Source organism: Typopeltis vanoorti, chromosome 22, assembly GCF_054136105.1.
Source record: "Typopeltis vanoorti isolate ZY-2024b chromosome 22, IOZ_Tvanoo_1.0, whole genome shotgun sequence".
Lineage (NCBI taxonomy): Eukaryota > Metazoa > Arthropoda > Arachnida > Uropygi > Thelyphonidae > Typopeltis > Typopeltis vanoorti.
Genome location: NC_143570.1, coordinates 61,290,495 through 61,314,193, shown reverse-complemented (window position 1 = coordinate 61,314,193; position 23,699 = coordinate 61,290,495). Strand labels below are relative to the sequence as shown.

The window sequence follows — 23,699 nt, the reverse complement described above, 5'->3', positions numbered from 1 at the left end:
TTCAATGCTTTTGGAAACATAATGAAAGATTCTGTGCATTTAATAATTCTCAGAAGTATATGTATTGCTTTCAAAAAAATAAATATGCAACCCTTAATTTTACTATAGTAATAAATTCCCAAAGATCACCAAATGAAAAATTAACTTTCAGATGAGAGTCACATTGTCAAAAACCACATGAAGGCAATTCCACAAGCATGGGAAGAAACTTTGATGTATTTTTCAATTTATTTATTTTCTGTATGTTATATTCAGTAAATACAATTTGTAAATAATATTTCATTCAAATAAAATGTGTAAATTTAAATGAAAAAATTGGGTGTCGTTGATGTGTTATACAAATTTAAGTAAGACCATCACATTTTTTTCCCTTGTGAAATTTCATGCCACAAAGTAACCAGAGACTTTTTTTTCACTCAGTGAATCAAAAGTCTTATTTGTTCATGCAAGCCCTCAAATATTTCATGAAACTGTCAACTCTTGGAACCAAAACGAATAATCGGGTATTAAATTAATAGCCAGAATTTTAATGGAGATTTCACCAGAAAAGTTACAATACTGTAAGAATTTGGCTATTTTACAGAGCCATTTGTTAATAATATTATAGTCAAATAAGAGGTAACATAGAAATTAACAAAGTATATATTACAGAGCTAATATTCATTTGAAATAATAAGAAATAACTATTTATTTGTTGTGCTGGCAAAGGAAATTTCTAAAAGAAAATGCAACGGCAAGTTCAAAACCTTAATTGTCGCATATCTGTTACTTACAATTACTAATACTAAAGAAAAAATAAATAAATAAATAAATTTCAGTTACAGAAATAGGTTAAGAGCACAATGAATTGCAGTTAAAATTAATAGTCAATATTGGTTTTAAAAAAATAAATGTAAGCATTAATTTACTACAGCAATAATTTCCCATGGGAACGAAGAATGAATAATTTTATGATATGTGTCATCACAATCATGTGAATGCTAATCACTTAGTCATATGTAAGTATTTGAGAAACATCCAAACTTGGGAAAATGATACCTTTTGAACAATACCGCAATTTACAGATGTGACTCATGTCTCCTTCATGAAAGAACCCTTTGAAGAAAACCGCGATTTGTAGTAACCGTTCGCTGGGGGGATATTTCTCATGATGATAACATAGCATCTACAGGCTGAAATCTAAAGGAAGAAGTACTCAACTATTTCAGGTTACAGTATTTACAGAACTTTCGTTCTTTGTGGTTATTGTGTTTGTGTTGTGGTGTGGATATAAACGTAAACTATTTTGGAATATTCGTATTTAGAAGAGCCATTCCGGAAAGCTGTAAGTAATTTTAAATTATCATTAGAATTTCTAGAATACAAAAGGTTTTGTAATCCATTTAACTGTCCGTTCATTTTAATTTATTTATTTTAAAATGCCATAGAGACAACAGCATGTAATTAAATTATTCAGAAAAGCTCAAAATACTGTCACTGTGTAAACTTAAAAGAACAAACAGTGTCGTTTATGTGTTATGTATGTTTAAGTAAGATCACTTTTGAAATCACCGTGAACTCACACAAGATTTGTTTATTTATTTATTTATTGAACTTTAAGATCTTAATTTAGACAAATTAAAATATTCGAATGAATTATGAATAAAATATGAACTTGAATTAGAATATGAATATAGAAGAAAATACGGATGAGCTATGGAAAAAAAATGTTGTGTGTGTTTGAGGGATACCAGTATATAATTAAATTGTTCAGAAAAAACCTTGAAACACTGTCACCACAAGACTCTACTCTACTTTAAGAATTCCCCATTTAACAGAAAAGAAATACCCCAAAATGTATTGGAAAATTAGTACAGCCATCTATAGAAGAAAAAAAATGTATGTTTGAGTGACATTAGCATATAATTAAATTATTCAGAAAACCCTAAACAAGACCGCCATCACGACTCTACTCTAAGAATTCCCACCCTTTAAAAGGAAAGAAATATCCCATAATGTATTGGAAATTAATACACCAATCTATAGATAACAAAACAAAACATGACGACAATGACAGATGTGTGTCACCCTGGGAATATTCCAAGATATCTTATCTCAAAAACGTCACCCACAATTCCATAGCCAAACCAAAACGCCATGTGATATCACAGAGAGACATATATTCCCCATAAAATTCCAAACACATAACGTCATGATTCTTATCTCTAAATATCTCCCACAAAGCACTAAGCGAACCAAAAATACCACATGACGTCACTGACAGATGAGGGCCACAGCGAAATTCCAAACATTCCAAACTCTATAACAACAAACATTCACGTCACGATTCCTTATCTTATCTTGATCTTGATCTGGTAAGAAGTGTCCCACCAATCACGACACGATTCCTTATACACTAATATATCTCCCTTTTCCATTTAAAACAACAACGTCACTTATTTACAAATAACAAATGACGTCACTTATCTACATCTGATAACAACAAACATTGACGTCACGATTCTTTATCTTATCTTAATGTTGATCTGGTCAGAAGTGTCCCACCAATCACAACACGATTCCTTATACACTAATATATCTTCCTTTCCATTCAAAACAACAACGTCACTTATTTACAACTAACAAATGACGTCGCTTATTGACAACAACAAATGACGTCACTTATTTACATCTGAAAACAACACACACCCATGACACGATTCCTTATCTTATCTTGATCTTGATCTGGTTCAAAGTGTCCCACCAATCACAACACGAATCCTTTTCTATACCATCACCCATAATTCCATACGCGAACCAAAATACAAGAACTCATGTTATTGACACATGTGTCCCCAGGGAAATTCTTAACATTCCAATCTCATGACGTCACGCCCACAATGACGTCATCTTCTTATCAACCAATGACGTCACGATTCATTATCTTATCTTGATCTTGATCTGGTTCAGAGTGGCTCTCTACTATGCACAGGTTCTCCATTCGCTATGCAGCTGATATTTTCGATGCATCTGCCTATTTTCATTATCTTTGTCTTGTTATTGCTGACTTTCATACCATATCTATCACAACAGTTATTCAATTTAGTCAGGGAATGTTGCAGACTTATAGCGGATTAATTTAGAAGTATAACATTATCCACATAAAGCAAAGAGCTGACATTAACATCTCTAATTTTGAAATCAGGTTTAATACCACTTTCCTTCATAATGTAATCCATGTAGATAATTACCTATTTTATCACCATTATCAACCTCTCTTATTCATTATAATGAATAAGAGAGAGGTGATAATGTGCATCCTTCTCTGACACCAGATGTAACATTAAACCATCTCCCTTTACTTTCTTCAAATCTAACTGCTTACTTACAACTCAAAAAAAAAAAGGACTAAGTATTGCTTGATATAATGATCCACTGACACCATACAACTGTAGCGGTTTTGAATAGCTTCTGTCTTGGCACCTTGTCATATGCTTTTTCCAGATCTACAAAACTTAACTGCAGATCTTTGCTATATTCCCATGACTTTTCAACTATTTATCATAAAGTGAATATATGATCCTGACACCCTGTATTTAGTCTAAATCCAGCTTGTTCTTCACTCAGCTTCTCTTCGACAATCCTTCTCAACTTTCTCAAGTATACTAGCATAAATCTTACCAGGAACACTCAGTAGAGAAACACTTCTGTAATTCTCACAATCGGATTTATTTCCATTTTTATATATGGGTACTATAAGAGCTCAACTCTAATCATCTGGAATTCGTCCTTCTGTCAGGTCCTCTAAACTATGCAGTGTAGCCACTGTAGAACTTTTATACCTCCATACACGATCATTTCTGTCTAATATCATCTACTCAGGCTGCCTTTCCATATTTCAGACTTTTGATGGCTTTTTCTACTTCAAGCATGGATATGTATTCCTGATTGCATGCGTGGTCAGTGTATTTTACCACTGTGCCGTCATCCCTGTTAATTTCATTTAGCAATTTTTCGGAACTATTTACTCCATACTTCAAGGATATCTTTTTCTACAGTTTTCATATCACCTTTATCGTCTCTACTTCCTTTTACAGCACTCTTTCCTCCATTTCTGAGCTTCTTCAACAACCTCCAGAATATCTTGCCACCTTCTTGATATATATTTTCTGTGTTCTTACCAAAGTCTTCCCATGACTTTTGCTTGGCTAGTTTTACACAGTGTTTAGATTTCTTATATTTGTCTTTGTATTCTCTAAAAGCACAAGCTGACTTATTTGCCAGGAACTTTTCATATGCTTTCTTCTTTTCCTTCACTGCCTCTTTAACTTCCTGTGTCCACCTGGGAGTTTTGATTTTTCTATCCTTGCAGACAACCTCACCATATGCCTCTCTAGCAGAATCAATCAATGTTTTCTTCAGAGCTTGCCACTGAATCTCCAAGGTTTGATTCCTGTTCTTAAACTGTTTCATTTTATCTTCAATAATTTTGTGTATTTTAGTCTACAGTTAACAACTGAGAGCTGCTCAAATTTTATTAGCTTTAAAACTTCCTTACATGTTATTCTTTCCAATATGAAATTCAATTTTATCCTGCTCAAGACTAAATAGTGATCACTTCAAATTTCAAATCCTCTGTAAACTCTAGTGTCCTGCACCATGGAGAAAACGTCACTATCAACAATAACATAGTCAATGAGACTTTTCTTATTCCTTGTCTCTTCTCTCCATGTGAATTTGTGCACATTTTTATGTTGCAACAGTTTGTTAGTAATAACCAGTCCATGTCCTGAGCAGAAATCCAACAAGTATTTGCCATTATTATTAGCTTTGCTCTTTTTTCCAAATTTTTCCAAAATATTTTTGTATATTTGACAATCATTCCCTACTCTGCTATTTAGATCCCCAACAAGGACCAACTTTTCATTGTGTCAATTGCCTTTTCTAAAGCCTCAAAAATTCTTCCACTTCTACCTTAGGAGAACCTTCAGTGGGACCATAGACACATATAAGTCTCATTGTCCAATTCTCCATTCTGATATTTGCCCACATCACTCTACTTGAAATTGCCTGCCATTCAAGAAGATCAGCCTCGTCTTTTGTGTTGAATACTATGGCTACTCTTTCTTTTCCTTGATTGTCATTGCCTGAATATAGCATTTTGTATTTATTGCTCAGAAAGAGCTGACCAGCTTTGGTCTTTTTTGTTTCAGTCACTCCTATTATGTCGATCTGGTACATATCTAATTCCTCAGCTTGCTCCATTTCTTTGATATTCAGGCTTCTTATGTTGATAGTACCGATCTTCAGTTCTGGTGATATTGAGTTCGGGTGTGTTTTAGGATTTGTTCCAGTAGCTGACTTTTCACTGTAGCCCTGGTTCTCTGACGAAAACAACGGGGGCCTTGTTTAACCGAGGTTGCCCCAGTCCGCATGAAATTCTATGATGTTGTACCATCATTCAATATTGTGGTTCAAGCCAATAAGAATACAATTTGAGCGGCTAAATCCGAAATTTCCAGCCCATCCTCGTTCGTTCAGTATCCAGGTAGATACCTTACAGAGTGCACCACGAGAAGGTGAGGATTAGACATTAGGTCAACAATGCCTTGATCTGTTCTCCACATTCCTTTAAAGGCTATGTGGAGGTCTACTCTCAGTTATGCAGCTTTAATTACATATTAAGAAATTACTTCAGTAACACTTCGTAAAACTTGGTCACATATTGATTAATACTACCCACAATAACTCTTTATGCAATCAAATGGCTATAAAACCTCATACGGTTTATCTACAAGAGATAGAATTCATATTCCTGCTCCTCAACAACCTTCCACAAAATTTTAAATTCATAAACCATTTCAAAAATCTAAAACGGGAACTGTGGAAGTTGTATTAATACAAATAGCAAAGCATATATTAATACAAATAGCAAAGCATATAATATCAACATACATTACAGAAATTGCAACACCAACACCTAAAATCTGAAAAAAAGCAGCAACAGTATACATAATGCAGATTAAACCCACGCTCTTCATAAGATTCTTATCCTTGCTCGAAGTCATTGGGATTACATCGACTCAAGACATCTTCATCTCCTTATCTATCATTAGTGTTACTAATATTTTAATAAACTGCTTTACATTATAAATATACCTGTTTTTTTTTTGTTGTTGAATTCTGGTTCTTCTGTAATTCATGAATTTTTACTAGCAATATATTAATTATATTGTACAAGGAGGTTTCTGTGGTTTAGAATTTCACATGGTATATTTCGGTAATTGGACCATATTATTTTGAATAAGCTATATAAAACACAATGAATTAATAAAAGACCCGACAAGTTTCGTAAGTCCTTTGACTTACATCTTCAGTGGTAAAAGTTAACTTAAAGTTTAAAACACGAAGAAAAGAGAAATTATTAGTAATAGTTCATGCCATACAGTTGTAGCTGTCAGACTATTCATAAAATTGAAAATCAGAATGTAGATTCAAAGTAGTGCTGAATTTAAACAATGCTGGATGATGCCACATTCTGTTGTTAACGTTCATAATGTCCGAGGTCTGATTGAGGTATATTTTTTATTAAAGCTGACCAAACTTGGTGGAGAATTAATCCTTGATTTTTATTGCATTGTTTTGGTATTTTAAGCATGTTTGCAGCTTCTTTACATTTCCTTATGTAACAGTTTTTTCTATGTACGACATGTTTGTTTTCTGCCCGAGTACATTGTGGCCGGTGGAAGTGGTATGGAAAGCTAGACCTGATTTGTGTTCTCTTCTGTTTTGCACATCCTTTTGGTGTTCGGTCTTTAAAAAGGTCTTTTTCCTCCGGACATCGCAGATCTTTATAAACATTGTATAAATATTTATAAAGATCTTTATAAACGTTTATAAAGATCGTAGATATTTATAAACATTGTATAAATAATACTTTTTTCATATATCAAGACAAATTTTGGGAACAAAAAGAAGGATTGGCTATGGGCTCTTCCCTCTCTCCGGCTTTTGCTAACCTATTTATTGAAAACTTTGAAAATAATGCTTTAAACAATTATCATAAAAAACCAAAAATATGGCTACGCTACGTAGACGATATGTTGATCATATGGCCAGGAACAACAGATGAACTCATTGCTTTCAAGGATTACCTAAATAATTTGCATAACAATATAAAATTTACTTTAGAACAAGAAGAACTTAGGAAACTTCATTTTCTATACATTCTATTAGAAGTCAATGAAAAAGATAATAAACTTTCTTTCTCAATATAAAGCAACACAGGAAGATTTCTTAATTATTATTATAATTACGGCTATTTTGCCTGCTTCAGTTTAGAAGTGCCCTTGTTTAAATGTCATTGGCTATTTACTCACGGATTCTTAGGGCACTGAAGATGTAAGTTTACCAAAACGTATATGTAGCATAAGGAAGAGAAATTTACACATACCTTTTTCTGGGTGTTGCGGCTTTTCTTCTTTATGCGATGTCCGAAAACTATTGAGTGTGTGGAGGGGGGGTAGGCAATTTGGGAGAATTAAATTAGAAAAACCAGTGTTTTTTTCCCGTAATATATATATAAACATATATATTATATTACGTAGGGTGGGGGAAAGGTGAAAGGGTTAATTATTTATATAGGGGGGAATCAATCTATTCTCACAGGGAGAATTCCACAGACCTGCCACAATCTTTGTTACTTGCCTCTGGATCTCTCCACAACATCGTCACCCCCACCTAATCCGGGAGTTCAGATCTGTGTGCAGTAATCCAGCCGTGAATTTATTAAAGCAATAGGAGAACAATAATCTCTGTATCCCTGCTTCAGCAACCATGTAATTTGATGTGTTGTTTTGGTTAGCTACGCAATATGCCCTCTAAACTTCAGCTCCCTATTCACAATCACAGCCAAGTCCTTGAGCTCATCAGTTTTCTACAGTTAAAATCTCATCAATATAGTACACAGCTTGTGATCACTTCCACAATTACATCACCTGACACAGCCCCATTAAACTGATAGCCACTTACCTTTGCTCATACTTCTAGTATAAGTTTTCTCTCGAAATCTCTGCATCACCTTCATTTACAATTGTACATGCTAGTTTAGCATGTAAAAAATAGTAGACCAAGTACTGAGCCCTGTGATACACTACTAGTCACTTGCCTTCTCCTGGACTCAACTTCTCCATAAACCACTTTTTGATATATGTCCATCAGCCATCCTCTAATCGAAATCACCAGATTCACATCTGTTACCACTTGCTTCAAGTTATGCAATAGCGTCCTATGCGAAACTTTGTCAAATGCTTTTGCAAAAGTATAACAATATCACTTAGTAGCCTTTATCAAAATTTCCCTTATCAAATTGTCACTTGATTATAAAAAGTAAGCAAATTACTAACGCGAGATCTCCACTTCATAAAACCATGTTGTCCCTTATACAGCATCATACTCATATCCATTCAGTCCTGGATTCCGTCTTTCAACAATTTATCTAATACTTTAGAGAAATCAGTGAAAGTTTCACTTCTGTTTTGGAGTCTTCTTTATGCAGGGAACTTTGCCTTCTTTCCACTCCTTTGGCATCTTCTCAGTACTGAGGCTCAAATTACATAGCTTAGTTAGAGGGAGCTGTAATTCCTTTGTACATTTCCTAATACACCGGTCAATATGCCATCTAATCCCATCGCTACGTTTGTAATTATGTTCTTCAATATTTTAAGTACCTCCCTTTGTTCATCCTATGTTTTCCTATCAGTCAATGTTAAATCTGGCATTGCAATGTTAACACCTAGATGCCCACGTAAAATGCTCACTCAGTGATTCAACAGTTTGGTTTGGTTCTGTTACCTCACAACCATCAGCACTTTTAAGTCATCCCACAATGGTCGTTCCTCCTTTTACTTCCCATATAGTCAAAGAACTCTTTATCGATTCCTTTGACCTCATCAGCTAGCATTCTCTCAAATCTCGCTTAAGCCTTTCTTCTTGCCTGCTCCTTGTGAGCATTCAGATTACCTCTTTCTTTATGTGCAACTCCTGCTTAATGAAGCTTTCGTCCATTTAACTCCTTCCTGATTTATCCTTCTGAGTTTAGGGGACATTCATATACTTCTTTCTTCAAACATCCCTTGACCACCTCCAATACCTCTTCCCTCCAAATTCTTATGTCATAGTTCTGCTGAGAGCTGACCCCTTAGATTGCCATAGTCACCTGTTTTGTAATTCCACATATATCCCTTCTAAATAGAAAATTCTGCATGTCTGGGAATCTTCCAGTTCAAGACTACGATTACTTTCTCCAAGTGGAAAGAGCATAATTAGATTGGTTAGTGTTAAATTCTCTAATGCAATGATCAGATCCAGCACTCTTGAACCCATGTCTCCCCAATTAGATCTTGCCTCAGGTAATTATCTCTCAGCGGCTGTATAAATTCCATTTCTTTCCCTACCTGTGACCATTCCTCCTCCCAATCTATTCCCCACATAATCAATTCCCATAATAATTACTCGACCTCCACTCATCATGCCAATTTGGAGTTAGGATCACTAGGAGTTAGACCTAGGATGGAAAGCAGTGCAAGAAGAGACAGTAACAGACGTTACTACTATGGTGTTCGACGACCCAGGGACCAGTACTGGCCAAGCACTCATGCCATAACTCGCAAACTTGATATGGCTTATGGTACAGTCTGGAAAATCTTACGAAAAATGCTTCACTTCTATCCATATAAGTTCAGTCGTGTGCAAACACTAATTACCACAGATTATGATAAGCGCATGACCTTCGAGGTAACGTTTCTTGCCCGAATGGAAGTCGATAATGACTGGCCTTGGAGAATATTGTGGGGTGATGAGGCTCATTTTTATCTGAATGGGTCTGTCAGCACTCACAACTGCAGAACTTGGGCATCTAAACATCCCCAAGCGATCCAGCAAGTACCACTGCATTTTCCAAAAGTAATCGTGTAGTGTGACTTCACAGCCGATTTCATAATAGGACCATACTTTTTTGAGCATATTACCCATATAGGTCGTGTAACCTGCTTCATTACTGAAGAGATTTATCGACGAATGCTAGAAAATTTTGTCATTCCAGTATTACAGCAAAGACAATGTTTGGACTCCATAATTTTTATGCAAGATGGAGCACGGTCAAACACTGAAAGTTCACCGCAGTGCCTTTTACGCCAGCATTTCAGTAATGAGAGGGTTATCAGTCAGTTTTTTACGACGACATGGCTGCCTCGATCCCCCAGACATCACTCCATGTGCTTTTGACTGTGGGAGTATTTGAAATCCGTTGTGTATGTTGATGGCATTCCCAACTTGCATGTCTTGAAAGAGAACATAAAACGGGCTGTTATGAACATCCAGTCTGACTCCTTATGCTCAACTGCAGAGCATGTCGCACACCAGATGCAATTTGTTGTGCACAAGAAAGGTCAGCACATTGAAAATCGTGTATGTGTAATTTATTCATCAGATAGGGGTCCAGGCGACCCTGATTCTGATGAATAAAACATTATTTCCTGTGAGTTCAATCACTATATTAATTTCTGTGTCTCTCGCAAGTTAGTTGAGTTTAATTTGTGTTATTATTATCATTGTAACACGCCACATATCCAGCTGAAATGAGTGACGCGGGTGTCGCTTTACACCGTCGCAATGTTATTATTCCAATTTATCTGACTTTAATGTAATTATCCGCTTGTTTTCGGCTCTGCCAGCGCAAAAATTTCCCCTATCGGCGACTTTTGGTACTAAATCTGTTTTGCGGAAATCATCTCCCAATGCCTTCAAAAGTCTCAATATTAAATTTGGTCTCATTCCGTTTATTGGTTTTAGCTACAGATGCCTCCAAAGAAGGAAAGTTACTTTGCGAAACCCAAATGAGCAATTTGGGTTTCGCAAAGCTCACAACATGGTGCAACAAATTCACCGACTAACAGAGCATATCACTCATGGTTTTAACTGGCACCTTCACACTGCTGCTGTGTTTTTGGATGTTGCCAAGGCCTTTGATAAGGTCTGGCATCAAGGCCTTATCTTCAAACTAATTGAAAACAATATCCCAATTAAACTTGTGAAACTCATATATTCATGTATCAATGAAAGATACATGCAAGTAAAACTCAATGGAATTGTTTCTTCAAGGCGCAAAATTCTAGCGGGAGTACCTCAAGGTTCTCTTCTGGCTCCAATACTTTTCACAACTTACATGGCAGATATTCCTCTCAATCCAAGAACAACTACTACAGCCCTTTATGCCGACGACACCGCTATTCTAGCTAGATCACTCAGCCCTCGCCTAGCAATCACTAGACTCCAAGGAAGTATCAATGAGCTAGCAAACTGGTTCACCAACTGGAGGATTCAAGTGAACCCCCTCAAAAGCTCAGCCATAATGTTTTCAAGAAGAAAGATCTGCAACAAAGAAGATATCCTGCTCTCTGGTCAAAAGATCCCATGGCATTCAGAGACCAAATATCTTGGGGTATTGATGGACAAGAAACTCCTTTTCAACAAACACATCAATCTCATTTGCTCCAAATCTTCTAAAGTCATAGCTCAGCTCTACCCATTGATCAACCGCAAGAGCAAATTGAACCTACATAATAAATTGCTTCTTTACCGGATGGTAATACGTCCAGTCATCACCTACGCCTCACCAGCATGGAGTCACACTTCAAGTCACACCTGGATGCACCGTGGTTCATCAGAAACTCACAAATTCACCGAGAAACCGGCACTCCATACATCTCCTCCCTTCTTCGTGATCTTGCAGAAAAATTCTTCGTGAAGTCAAGTTCACATTCAAACCCACTAATCGTGCAAGCTGTCAATTACAATGAGACTGATTACTATAAACACAAAAGACCGAAGACTATTCTTCTCTCAACTGATCATAGCTAACACTACTGCCCTCAGAGGGCGAGCTTAATTGCTCACAAATCTCCCTTTACCAAATAACTCTCATTACAGATAAAGGGGAATAAGAAAAGCACTTGTGCTTCACCCATCCTGTCAGTAACGTCAATGGTCAATGGTAGTTTCCTAGTTTTTGTTACTTTCTATTGCTTACCAGTGTATCCTTTGAAAATGCTGACAGATATTAGTCAGTGAAACGTCGGATATTAAACTATTATTTACTTGACTAACATACAGAATTAAGTCTTTAATTTATTAGTATGTAGGAAAGTTTGTACTAGAAACTACTGCCTACTATTTTTTTTATATAAAAGAGCCTAGAATATTGAATTATGTATTGTTCTTGAAATTAAATAAAATAGATTATATAACGTACCCTTTATAGGGAATAGGAGGCGTTAGCGGTGTTATTTATTTTAAATAAATATATTGTGTGTATGTTGTATATTCTCTAATCAATGTCAGATTCATGCTTTTCATTAGGTTGAAGCGTTTAAGATATTGGAGTCAGCCAAGAAATATTTATTTCGATTTTTTTTTAACATTTTGTGTTTTATTAATATGATTTACATCAATTTTCAATCATAATATTTATCTCACATTATAAGGAATGTGAGATAAATTTGAATTATAATACACAAATTATACACATTTCATTGTATTATAATTCAAAAACATATACAATGAGTTTTGTTGCTTAACTGAAAATTCATATTATTTCTAGTATTTTATATGCTTCGTATTGCCGCAAAACACGTAATCAAATAATAACAAAGTGCAACTATGTAACACGGCCAGGAATCTATGGGTTGAAAGGAGGTCTTATTAAAACTATTATAGCCTCTAGAATCAAGACGTCCTGAAAGATCATTGTTAATGTTATGTTGCTTTTTTTTTTCTTCTTCTTTTCTGTGAGTGTTCTACAGTTATAAGTTACTGAATAAGATCAATTGAAGGCCTTTGAATTGTTTGGCTAAGTAAATTTCTTCACATTACCTTTCGACGCCAGTTGCGTAATTCTACTTCTGAAGAATGCTCGAAGCAACATGGTGAGTTGTGCGAATTTAGAAGTACAGATGCTTCCCAAGAAGTTGTGAATTCCATTTGTCTTTATTCTTCCATTTTCGTGCTGATTTAGTTTATAAACTTAAAATGGCGTCTACTGAACGAGAAGCCATTCAAAAACAGATTCAGCAGGACTGGGCTAATAGAGAATATATTGAAATTATAACAGCAAGTATAAAGAAAATAGCAGACTTCTTAAATTCATTTGGTAAGATAAAGAAAGTTAAGTAGCAGCATTTTATTATTTGGTTTTTGATTTTTTTTTTTTTTTTTTTTTGCACTCAACTTGATATTTTAGTGATCTAAAACAGTTCAAGATGTGCCGCTGATTCTAATAGGCATTTATGAAAAATTATAATTTATACCAAAGTAGTTAATAACATATGCATTTTTTCTTTAATCCAAAGGGAAAAACTTTATATTATCGTATGTAAGGAAGGTCAGATACTGCGGATAACTGCTTTCAGTTTTGCGACTAGAAAAAAACTTAAATATTTTGATCTAAATATACAAGATTAATGGCAAGATGGCACTTCATTCCCTCTAGCATTGTTGCCCTTAGACCCTTGTAAGATGGGAGGGGGCATCATCCCATGGCCCGCGCTTTAGAGGACACCGCATATCACAAACACACATAAATATTAAATGAGAGGCATTAAAAATCAAATATTCAGAATCATTCTTATGGATAAATAAATATTATGCAATAATCATATAGTAATTTATGAATTATGTATTTCTTTATTTCGTTATTCATCTAAACAACTCCTGCCCAAGAACAGGACACCCACCCATGTGCAATAAAAATTTAATTCTGTGGTCTTTGATATTTTTCTGACTTTCAGTCATAAAAAAGCATTGCTTTAACATATTTTATGATTTTTGTCTTTATGAAAATATATTTATTAATGGGGTGGGGGGGGGAGCAGAACATATTTTATTTAATAGTTTGTTATCTTGATTTACAATATTTAAATATTTAAGCATATGGTATGTGGGCATTTGCTCTTGCCCTAGACCCAGCAGATATTAGGAGAAGGAATGCCCACTAGAGGTGTTCTTTTGCCAGAAAAAAAAAAAAATGCATAGTAGGACTGGAATAGCACTACCTGCCCTATTTATATACAGTTCAGTCCTCCTCTTTCGATGGGGTTCTGTTCTGACCATCCCATTATAAGTCAGAACTCACAGTATGAACCATACTGTTAACGGTTAACATGACTGAATGCTAAAATGTGTAAGTCTGTGTTTTATATTTTTAACTAATTTTGCTCTTTGTTTATAGTGAAATAATACAATGTACAAATTATAATAAAATTTCTGTTATGCACTATTGTAAATAATGAAATAAGTGCACAGTGCTTCTATGTACTTACAAGGAAACTAATTGGATAGAAACACAGCATAATTCTTCAAAGCTCCTGCATTATTTAATTGGATAGGTTAATCAGAATAGTGGTAGCAGGCTAGAGTTCACTGGATGCATAACCAGTTTGGTCTGCATAGTTTGCTTTTTCTGCAAATTTCTCTGTAGCAAGCAGTCACAGCTTGCATCATTCTCTCTCTCTCTCTCCATGTTAATTTCCTTAAACAACTGAATTTCCTTCTTAATAGAAGCAAGTGAATCTGCAAATTTTTTCACCATGAACTTTTTTTGGACTGCTTCTCTTCATCTTATTTTTTTCTTTCTCAGTTCTTATGCAATTTTCTGTGCTTTCTCCATATAAGATCTTCATTTAAAAACTCTTTCTTTCACAGTTTCACCAAATATTCTGTTTCATTTTCATTGTCAGCCTCCAACTCTCTATCTAGCAGCATTATGTTTTCACCAGCCTGTTTTAAGTCTTTGTCAAATCCTGTGAATATATGATTATTTTCAATGGATTCTTCCAAACACCATTTCTTTCAGATTCTTCCAAACACTGCTATCACTTTGCTCTATGCTGCGTCTTCATTCTTTGTACAATGTAAGATATTATATTCCATCCAAAGGTCTCAGGGTTTCTCACCTTCAGCACTAGAAATAGCCTTATTATTTTTTAAGCAATATTCCTTGATGGCAGCAACAACACACTGATCCATAAGTTGCAGGAGTGAGGTGTATTCGATAAACATATCATTGGGATGTTGTCATAAGTACACATAGTCATAAATTGAGCAACTGCGTGTGTCATCATATTATTCCCACATACCACAAGGCTTGTAGTAAATAAATGCCATGTGTCAGCTGCCTGCCTTAGTTTTGCATATTAATTTACTTAGTAATAAATGTTTTGTATATATATTTGTAAATGCATTGCATATTAAGCGTTTTGGTTATCTTTTAATGTTCTCAGTACCATGTGCACCACATCAGAATTGTACACAAAGTGGTAGTATTTTCTGTAATAGTGATATACTGGAAATGTCCAGCATAATCTATGACTAGATCCTAAGAAAGTTTTGAAATACGTTCTTTTATTCATATAAACAGTTTTGAAGAAGAAAAAAAAAGTTGTAAAAAAATTTCTGTACATTAAAATTAATTCATTTTATTTTTTCTCCTTTTTTGTTATTAAAATCCAAAGCAGTTTTCATAAGTACCAAATGCAATAATCTTGACTCTGCTCAATGGGCATTTGAGATCTCTGGTCTCATGCTAAGGCTTTTGGGCACAATTTCTGCCCTTCCTTATTTTCACCTCTCACATCTTTATGGTTCCATTGTAACATAACCTAAAGACAATGAAGAAAGAACAGACCTCTTAGCATCAGTCTTTTCCTCCGACTCTTGTATAGAAGAAAAATGCAAATCCTCTACAATAACCTGAACTTCTCACAGCATGCATCTTCCTGATCTTTCTTCAGGACATTAGAAAATTCCTGAGATAGTCTTGATAAGTCTGCTAGTTTAGATGTTATCTCTCCAGTTACTAAAAAGTTTTGCTTCAGAATTAACTTCCATCCTAAAAGAAAGTAACCCTAAAAGAAAGGATGTATAAGTTATACTTATCTAAACCCTACCAAACAGCATGGAGTCAAGCCTTTATCTAGTTTGACCCTGAAAAGGGACAAATAGTTGACCATCAAAACTGTCATCCCATATTCACCTAAATATTTTGAGAAGAGATGTAGATCATCAACATCCAGCTTCTTCACTACCTGAAGATCTGTCAGTTAATTAGTGCTCACCAATAGCAACTCTGCCATGTTCATTCTACAGTAGATCTCCTTGCTAAGCTTATCCACCTTTTGACACAGGTCATGAAAAGATATGGAGAATCTTGTGGTCGTTCTTGATATTTCTAAGGCATTTGATTACGTCTGCGGTTTGCTTAAGGGATCAGAGCTTGACAACTAGAAAGAGGCCCTCACATAATCCTTTTAAAGGAATGTGGAGAACCAACTGAGGTTTCTGACTTGATGTTGAATCCTCATGCTCTTGTGGCGCACCCTATTAGTAAGCATCTGTTTGGATATTGGTCAAATAAAGGTGGGCTGGCAATTTGGGATTTAGCCAACCAGATTGTATTTAGTATTGACTTAAACACAAACAAAATGATGGTAACATAATTTTGAATATTAGCTATAATATTCAACACTAAACGAAAGGTTAATATTGTTAATTGTCAGGAAATATCAAGTAGTGATGTGGACAAATATCAAAATGGGGAATTGGACAATAGGACATTATTGTTCAGTTAAATCTTATTGTCCAGTTGCTTATTGTCACATTGCCTGTGGCCCCATAAAAGATTCTACTAAGGAAGAAGTGTTGAATTTTTTAAATCATTAGAGGAGGCAGTTTACAAACAAAAAGGTGGTCCTTGTGGTGTCTAAACAGCAGTGTAGGAAATGAATTCTGGACATATTATATAGGTACCTCCATGGAGTCCAAAGACTCATTGGGGGAGACCCAATCTATCTACACAATCTATCATCATCATTATTATTATTATTATTATTATTATTATTATTCAGGCCTCCAAGGAGTCAAAAGACTCATCGAGGGAGGTCCTTCCTAAGACATAAAGTCTGTCAAGACTCATTGAGGGGAGGTCCCCCCTGAGAAACACAAAGTCTATCATACCACTCTTTAAACTCACTGACCGTTCTCGCTCCCACCACTCCATCAGGCAATGCATTCCACGGCTCAACCACCCTCCACACAAAGAAACCACTCCTTACCCTCTTGCTCACAGTTTTCTTTTGTAACTTCCAGGGATGGCCTCTTGTCATCACTCCTTCCCGCTGTTCAACCAAGCGAAAGAACTCCCCAGTGTCAACCCTGTAACCACCTCTCAACAGTTTAAAAGTCTCAATCATATCACCTCTCTTTCTTCTATCCACCAAACTCTGCAGTCCACATTCTCTCAGCCGATCCTCATAACTATCCTTGTACAGTCCTGAAATCATCTTTGTCATCTGTCTTTGTATCCTTTCCACAGTTAATTTATCCCCTTCAAATCCTGGGGACCAAATCTGAGAACAATAGTCCAATTGCAGTCTGATCAGAGACTTATACAACGGAATGATAAACCTCTTATCTCTGCAGGTCAGTGTCCTTCTCATAATAGCAGCAATCCTCTGTGTTACCTTCACCACCTTTGCAATATGTCCCCTAAACTTCAATTTTCTTCAATTGAAGAAAATTGAAGAAAATTGTTTCTATCAATTTTCTTCAATTTCTATCAATCATCAACCCTAGATCTCTTGTCTCCCCTACTTCCTCCAGTATAACTCCTCCCATAGAGTATGCAGCATCCCATCGATGTTTCCCAAACCTCAAGACCTTACATTTTGCTGCATTAAACTGACACCCCCATTCATTTGCCCATCTATCTAGCTTATTTAAATCCTCTTGCAGGGCTACCACATCTGCACTATTACTAATAATCCTTCCCAGCTTCGCATCATCTGCAAACAACTGAATATTCCCTTGCAATCCACTGGCTATGTCATTGATATAAAGGTTAAACAATATAGGTCCTAGTACTGAGCCCTGTGGGACCCTCACTTGTAACCCTCTGCCTCCTGGAAACTGCTCCACCATACACAACTCTCTGATACCTATCAGACAGCCATTCCTGAATCCAGTTGACCAATCTGACATCCAGATCCATGTGCTGCAACTTAAATATCAGCTTATCATGTGGCACCCTGTCAAATGCCTTTGCCAAGTCTAAGAAAATTGAAGTATATGCCTTTCTCTCATCTAATGTTCTTGTAACTTTATTATAAAAGGCTAGCATATTGCTAAAACAAGAGCGTCCTTTCACAAATCCATGTTGATTCTCGCAGATAATTACCCTCATCTGCCCAATGCTGTATACAGTCCCTCACTACTTTCTCCAAGATCTTAACAACTACTGATGACACACAGACTGGCCTATAATTAGACACTTCCAGTCTGTTACCACCCTTATGCAATGGCAATATCTTACCTTCCTTCCATTCCCTGGGCACCTTTGCCAAAGCCAGACTTTCATTGAAAAGCCACGTTAAAGGCACTCTCAATTCCTTAGCACATTCTCTCAAAACTCGTGGTGAAATACCATCCAGTCCCACAGCTTTACTGACATCCAGAGTACTCAGTATCTGAAACACACTCTCCTCTTGTACCTCCAGACCTCGAACCAGTCCTATCCCTCTAGCATTAAAACTGACTCCTCTAGGATGAAATACTCCAATAAGTGTTCATTGAACAATTCCACTATGTCCTCTGCATCAGTCACTCTATTCCCATTTTTATCCCACAATATCATTCTTCCACAGTCATTTCTCCTCCTACTGGCCACATAGCTAAAAAATTCCCTAGGATTTTCTTTGGATTTTAGGGCCAATCTCTTCTCATATTCCAGTTTCGTCTTCCTTACCATACTAGTCACTCTTCTGGCCTGTGTCTTATATTCCTCATGCATCTCTTCACCTGTCTCCTTATATCTCTTCCATAGCCTCTTTTTCGCATACAATTCCTGTTTAATATTGTTTGTCATCCACTTTACTCCAAATTGCGTCCTCTTCTTCACTCGTGGTATACAACTTACCATTGCTGATAACAAATATTCTTTCACAATTCTTTCATCATACCACTCCTTAAACCCATTAACAGACAAAGCACTCACAACTGACTCTGGCAACCATTCCACTCATTCACAATTCTTTATCTGTATTGATCACATGAAGGAAAGTTGTATAAAGCCTGATATCAAAATTGGAGTTGTTAATTTCATCTATTTACTTTATGAAGATGATAATATTCTCTTAAATAATCCCAGGACATTGTCTGCAGGAATCCATAACTAAATCAGCAAATTTGGCATGAAAGTCAGTAAGAAAAAGCCTGAGAATAGGTAGAAACATTGAAAACATCAGATGGATACTGAATGGAAAACTTAATAGAACAAGTGGAACATTTCAGCTGTTTAGGCACAGTATTTAGCAAAGATAGCAAATTAAATATTGAAATAGGCAACAGCAGGTTTTGAAAGTAGGCTCATCAGCTCACATATGGCAAGTGTATTTTGCCAGCCTGCAAGTAGCTGCAGATGGACAAAATAGGATATTTTTTATTTAATAAAAGAAAAATGAACAAAATCTTTTTAACTTTAAGAAATCACAGAAGATATGCATCATTTAAAGGATCGTTCTGATAAGAAAAATTATTTATTAACTTTTACCTTCTTTGAATGGTTCTTACACAAAGTAAATTTGCTTCAGCAAATTTACTTTGTGTAAGAACCATTCAAAGTGTAAACCATTCAACTTTCCTTCATGTGAACCATTCAAAGTGTAATCGAGTTCTTACACAAATTTATTTTGTGTAAGAACTCGATTAGCACTCCACTGACACTGATTGTATTTAGTGTCAGTGGAGTCAACAGAAGTTCTTTATGCAACTTCTGTTGACTTATTGGGCCACATCATTAAAAAAAAGTATGTGGGTCATTTTTTGCATAACAGGTAGTTTTTCATAATTTGCTAATCCCTGGACAACAGAATAAGCAAGCAGGTATAGTAGACAGACAGAAATATATGTAGATTGGAACAACCAATCTCCTGGATGGATATAACAACACAGGCCTGAACCTCTTTTATTTTTCGGTAAAAGTTTTCATTTTTCAACATATATTTCTTTGAAATAAAAATAAGTTAAGAGCTACTAAAACAAACAAAATTCTGTTTTCCTTATAATTTTAACATTTGTTTTATTTTTCTCAGATGTAGGGCCTTTGTCAGGATGCTGTTCTCTTGCTCTGCAAATACAAACATACTTAAATTGCAACAAAATTTCATTGTATAGAATGAATGGAATCAGTACACAGCACTGAGGTGTATTGATTCCATTCTTTCCACTGAGGAACGAGCACCATTAGTTGAATGCTTTTGATATTTTGTTTCTGTCACAGAGAGAGAGAGAGAGATCATCTGTATAATATAAAATTATAACATGCATGCAGTCAACACAAATGTAGAAGTGGTCAGTCTGAAATTCTAGAGAGGGCATTTTCTAGGAATGTTTCATGATCACTTAATTATTATCAAGGGAGGACCTTAAAATTGTCTCCCATATCTAAAGGTGCTTTACAAATTCATATCTATTCAGATTGATAGTTTAAAAGTAGTTGCAGATTCTAAAAAAAAGTCATAAAAATCATGTTTCAACTTGCTGAAAAAAAAGTGGCATTTTTCCTGTTTTAAAGACCAAGCATACTACTCTGAGTCCTCTTCAGGTCTCTATTAAGCATTATGGTGTCTTATAAGTCAGACTGCATAGCATAGACACATCTATAGGATTAGTGTGTGTGTGTAGGGGGAAAAACACTATTCATCTCAGAAAATTTAAACATAACATTTTCTAGAATTTGCATCTATTTTTAAAACCTACTCAAACTAGAATAAATATAGATGCATGATACTCCCAAACATACAAAAAAAAAAAAAAAAATTAAGGCACCTGCTCAACAATCAGCTATTGGCAAATGCCCCTTAGAGCATGGGCTTTTTGTGGACGTAAATCTGACTAGTTCTACTTCGTCTGCATTCTGCCAGAATGCATTGTGCATCTTGTATTATTATCTCTGGTGACACGGAACCTAAGATTTTCTATTATCATAAAATAAATCCCTAATGCCTTTGTGATATGCCTTTTTAGACCTAATAACTTGTGGAAATTGATGGACTGTCACTGTCCACTTGTCATCACTGGCAGTTTGATTTTATGGCTACTGTTGCTTTTGAAGTCTACAGAGTGTGGGAAAGACTTAGATTGCCTGAACAAAAGATCAACTAACTAGAGAATCAGTTGAAAAATAAAAAGCCTAGAAACACATTTTTCTAGTCAGTAATTACAGTGAAATCTGATAATGGCCTTTCTTTTGGCATTAGAAGCATTAAACTAATAGTTACTTTCTTTCTTTTTTTTTTTTTAGTTTTGTTGTTGTCATGTGCCGTCCAGTCATTTTCGCCTCTTGGTGATCCTGTGAACAAAGGCTCTCCATCCCACTCGGCCTCTTGTCCTTTCTCTCAGTAATTGTAAGTTCAAGTTGGTAAGTCAGTACTTACCAACTTTTTTTGTGTACTGCATATTAATTTCATTAACTCTACAAATCAAGACCAGCATATTAACCATGCTTAACATACTTAATGAGAAAGTTGCATTTTGAATGCCATATAACTCATTGTGAAAAATTGTGATCCCTCAAAACTACCCACATAAAAAGCACAAAATGAATTTATTGCTGGAACCATTTTGTTGCCTTCATAACCTAATGTTAAATTTTTAATTTGTTTTACTTTGCTTTTTTGGGCAGCCAAATGGTAAAGCCTAAATAAAATAAATCATAAGCCTGATTTCAAGCTTATGATCTTTTCGACTTAAGACAGGATTGTTGGAAGAGAACTTGATTGTGAGTCGAGTGCTGGTGTACTGTTTTCCTAGAGCTTCCCAATGTAGATTTGATATTTCTGTCTTCTGAATTCCCATTTTTGAAAAGTCATAATTTAGTTATTTTATGTTTTTACATGATTCTCACTCATGTAAGGATTGCCAGCCCATGATCCATTAATACTGATTGTACATACGAGTTATACAATCTACTAGTCCTTCTCTAGAGATCAACCATGGTATTTTTTTTCAAGCTGCTTCAGTTATCCAATAAGTGTGATGTGTACTATTGTCCAGTAGTGATCTTATGTTGGACAGTGATATGCATCTACCACCTAAAGACATTTGCAAACTTTTAACCAGTGCACATGGTGGGAGTCGAACATTATTTGGAAAGGATGTACATATCAACTCGGCCAACCAGACCAGCATATTTTCATCAGTTATAAATTGAAATTTCAGTTCTTGCCAATGCTGTCATTATTATTATTCCTGACACCTCCAAGGAGTCCGAAGACTCATCGCGGATTACCACTATTAGATTCCTAATAGTGGTAAAATATGATTTTAATGTATATTTCTGTTGAATTGAGAGACAATTTGTTAAAGTATTAATCTTGCATCCAAATCGTACAATGATTTAGATTAAAGCTCTTTTTTGTTTGTTTGTCTGTTTGTTTTGTAGATATGTCTTGTAGAGCACGATTAGCAACTCTGAATGAAAAATTGACATCTCTTGAAAGAAAGATTGAATATTTAGAAGCAAGGGTAAGTTAAATCTTTATACTACTTGACTGGTTTGCAATTTTAGTTGTAACAAAAGGTGTAGCAGTTATAATTTGACATGTTTGTTGTCTTCAATAAACTTAAAAGAAACTGATGAGGTATTTATTTAACTTAAGCTCAATTAATAAAAAAAATCTGATGCTATGATCGAAGAAAACATAAAATGGGTGCCCTGTTTACTTGCTGCTACTCTTAACTGTATTGAAATGTTTTAAATTTGTTATTTCACATTATTAGTAATAATATAATGTAATATAAAATGTAATCACTGTAGCTTTCAGTTTTCATTATGTTGAAAAAATTGTTTTTGATATGTACCATAATGGAATGTAACTTAACATGTTTTATACCAAATGTACAGTTTATTATACTTCATTAGATGCTGCTTATCATGTTTATCAATTTTCCATTATAAAATAAATTACATTGCATTAAATTAAGCTTGTTTCTAATTAAGTGATAATTTTTGATTATTTGCCTGAGTGATATGTTTTTGATTTGGCAACATAATTAAATATAAGGTTTATAGGTAGAACATTATTTGCCAGCCTAGTTGGCTGAATGCATACTCTCTCTCTCTCTGTTCATACAGGCTGTGAGTTTAAATCCTACTATTAGATGGATGTTTCAGGAAGTATATGGTGGATAATTTTTTGTTCTCCAGTGTGAGGCAACAAAAATAATCTGAGGTCTTGGGTGACTTGAAAATAGTTCTTTATTTATTTGATCTCTAGAGTAGACTTTCTAATTATTTAACTGTTAGCCTACCCATTATACTAAATGTACTAATGGTTATTGACTTTTTTTGTGGATGAGATTTAATATAAAAGGGGGGAAAAAGTGAAGTTGGCTCTGTGAACACAATACGAGGAATGCAGTGGACATCAAGATAAGATTGCAACTGCAAAAATAATAGACAAAAGTTTTAGCAAACATTCTTAGGACTTGAATAAAACATTCTATGTAGTTAGACTAGAGGTCTTAAAATTGTTTTTACCTAGATATTGGGCAACTTGATCAGCAAAAATACGTTAGGGGTTGGGGTATATATTTTAGAACTGGAGTGTTCT

General features: G+C 35.1%; 1 protein-coding gene across 2 annotated transcripts in view; it reads left to right on the top strand.

Moving 5' to 3' along the window:
* The first annotated feature begins 12,403 nt into the window (after positions 1–12,403).
* HSPC300 (hematopoietic stem/progenitor cell protein 300) overlaps positions 12,404–23,699 on the top strand; it is a 96,528-nt gene continuing 85,232 nt past the window's right edge. The window contains exons 1-2 of one of the 2 annotated variants that reach the window (XM_090412067.1): positions 12,404–13,186; positions 22,529–22,611. In XM_090412067.1, the coding sequence (XP_090268193.1) occupies positions 13,066–13,186; positions 22,529–22,611 (204 nt within the window). In that variant the 5' untranslated portion in view covers positions 12,404–13,065. The remainder of the gene's footprint in view (positions 13,187–22,528; positions 22,612–23,699) is intronic. The other variant, XM_090412066.1, reaches the window with a different exon arrangement.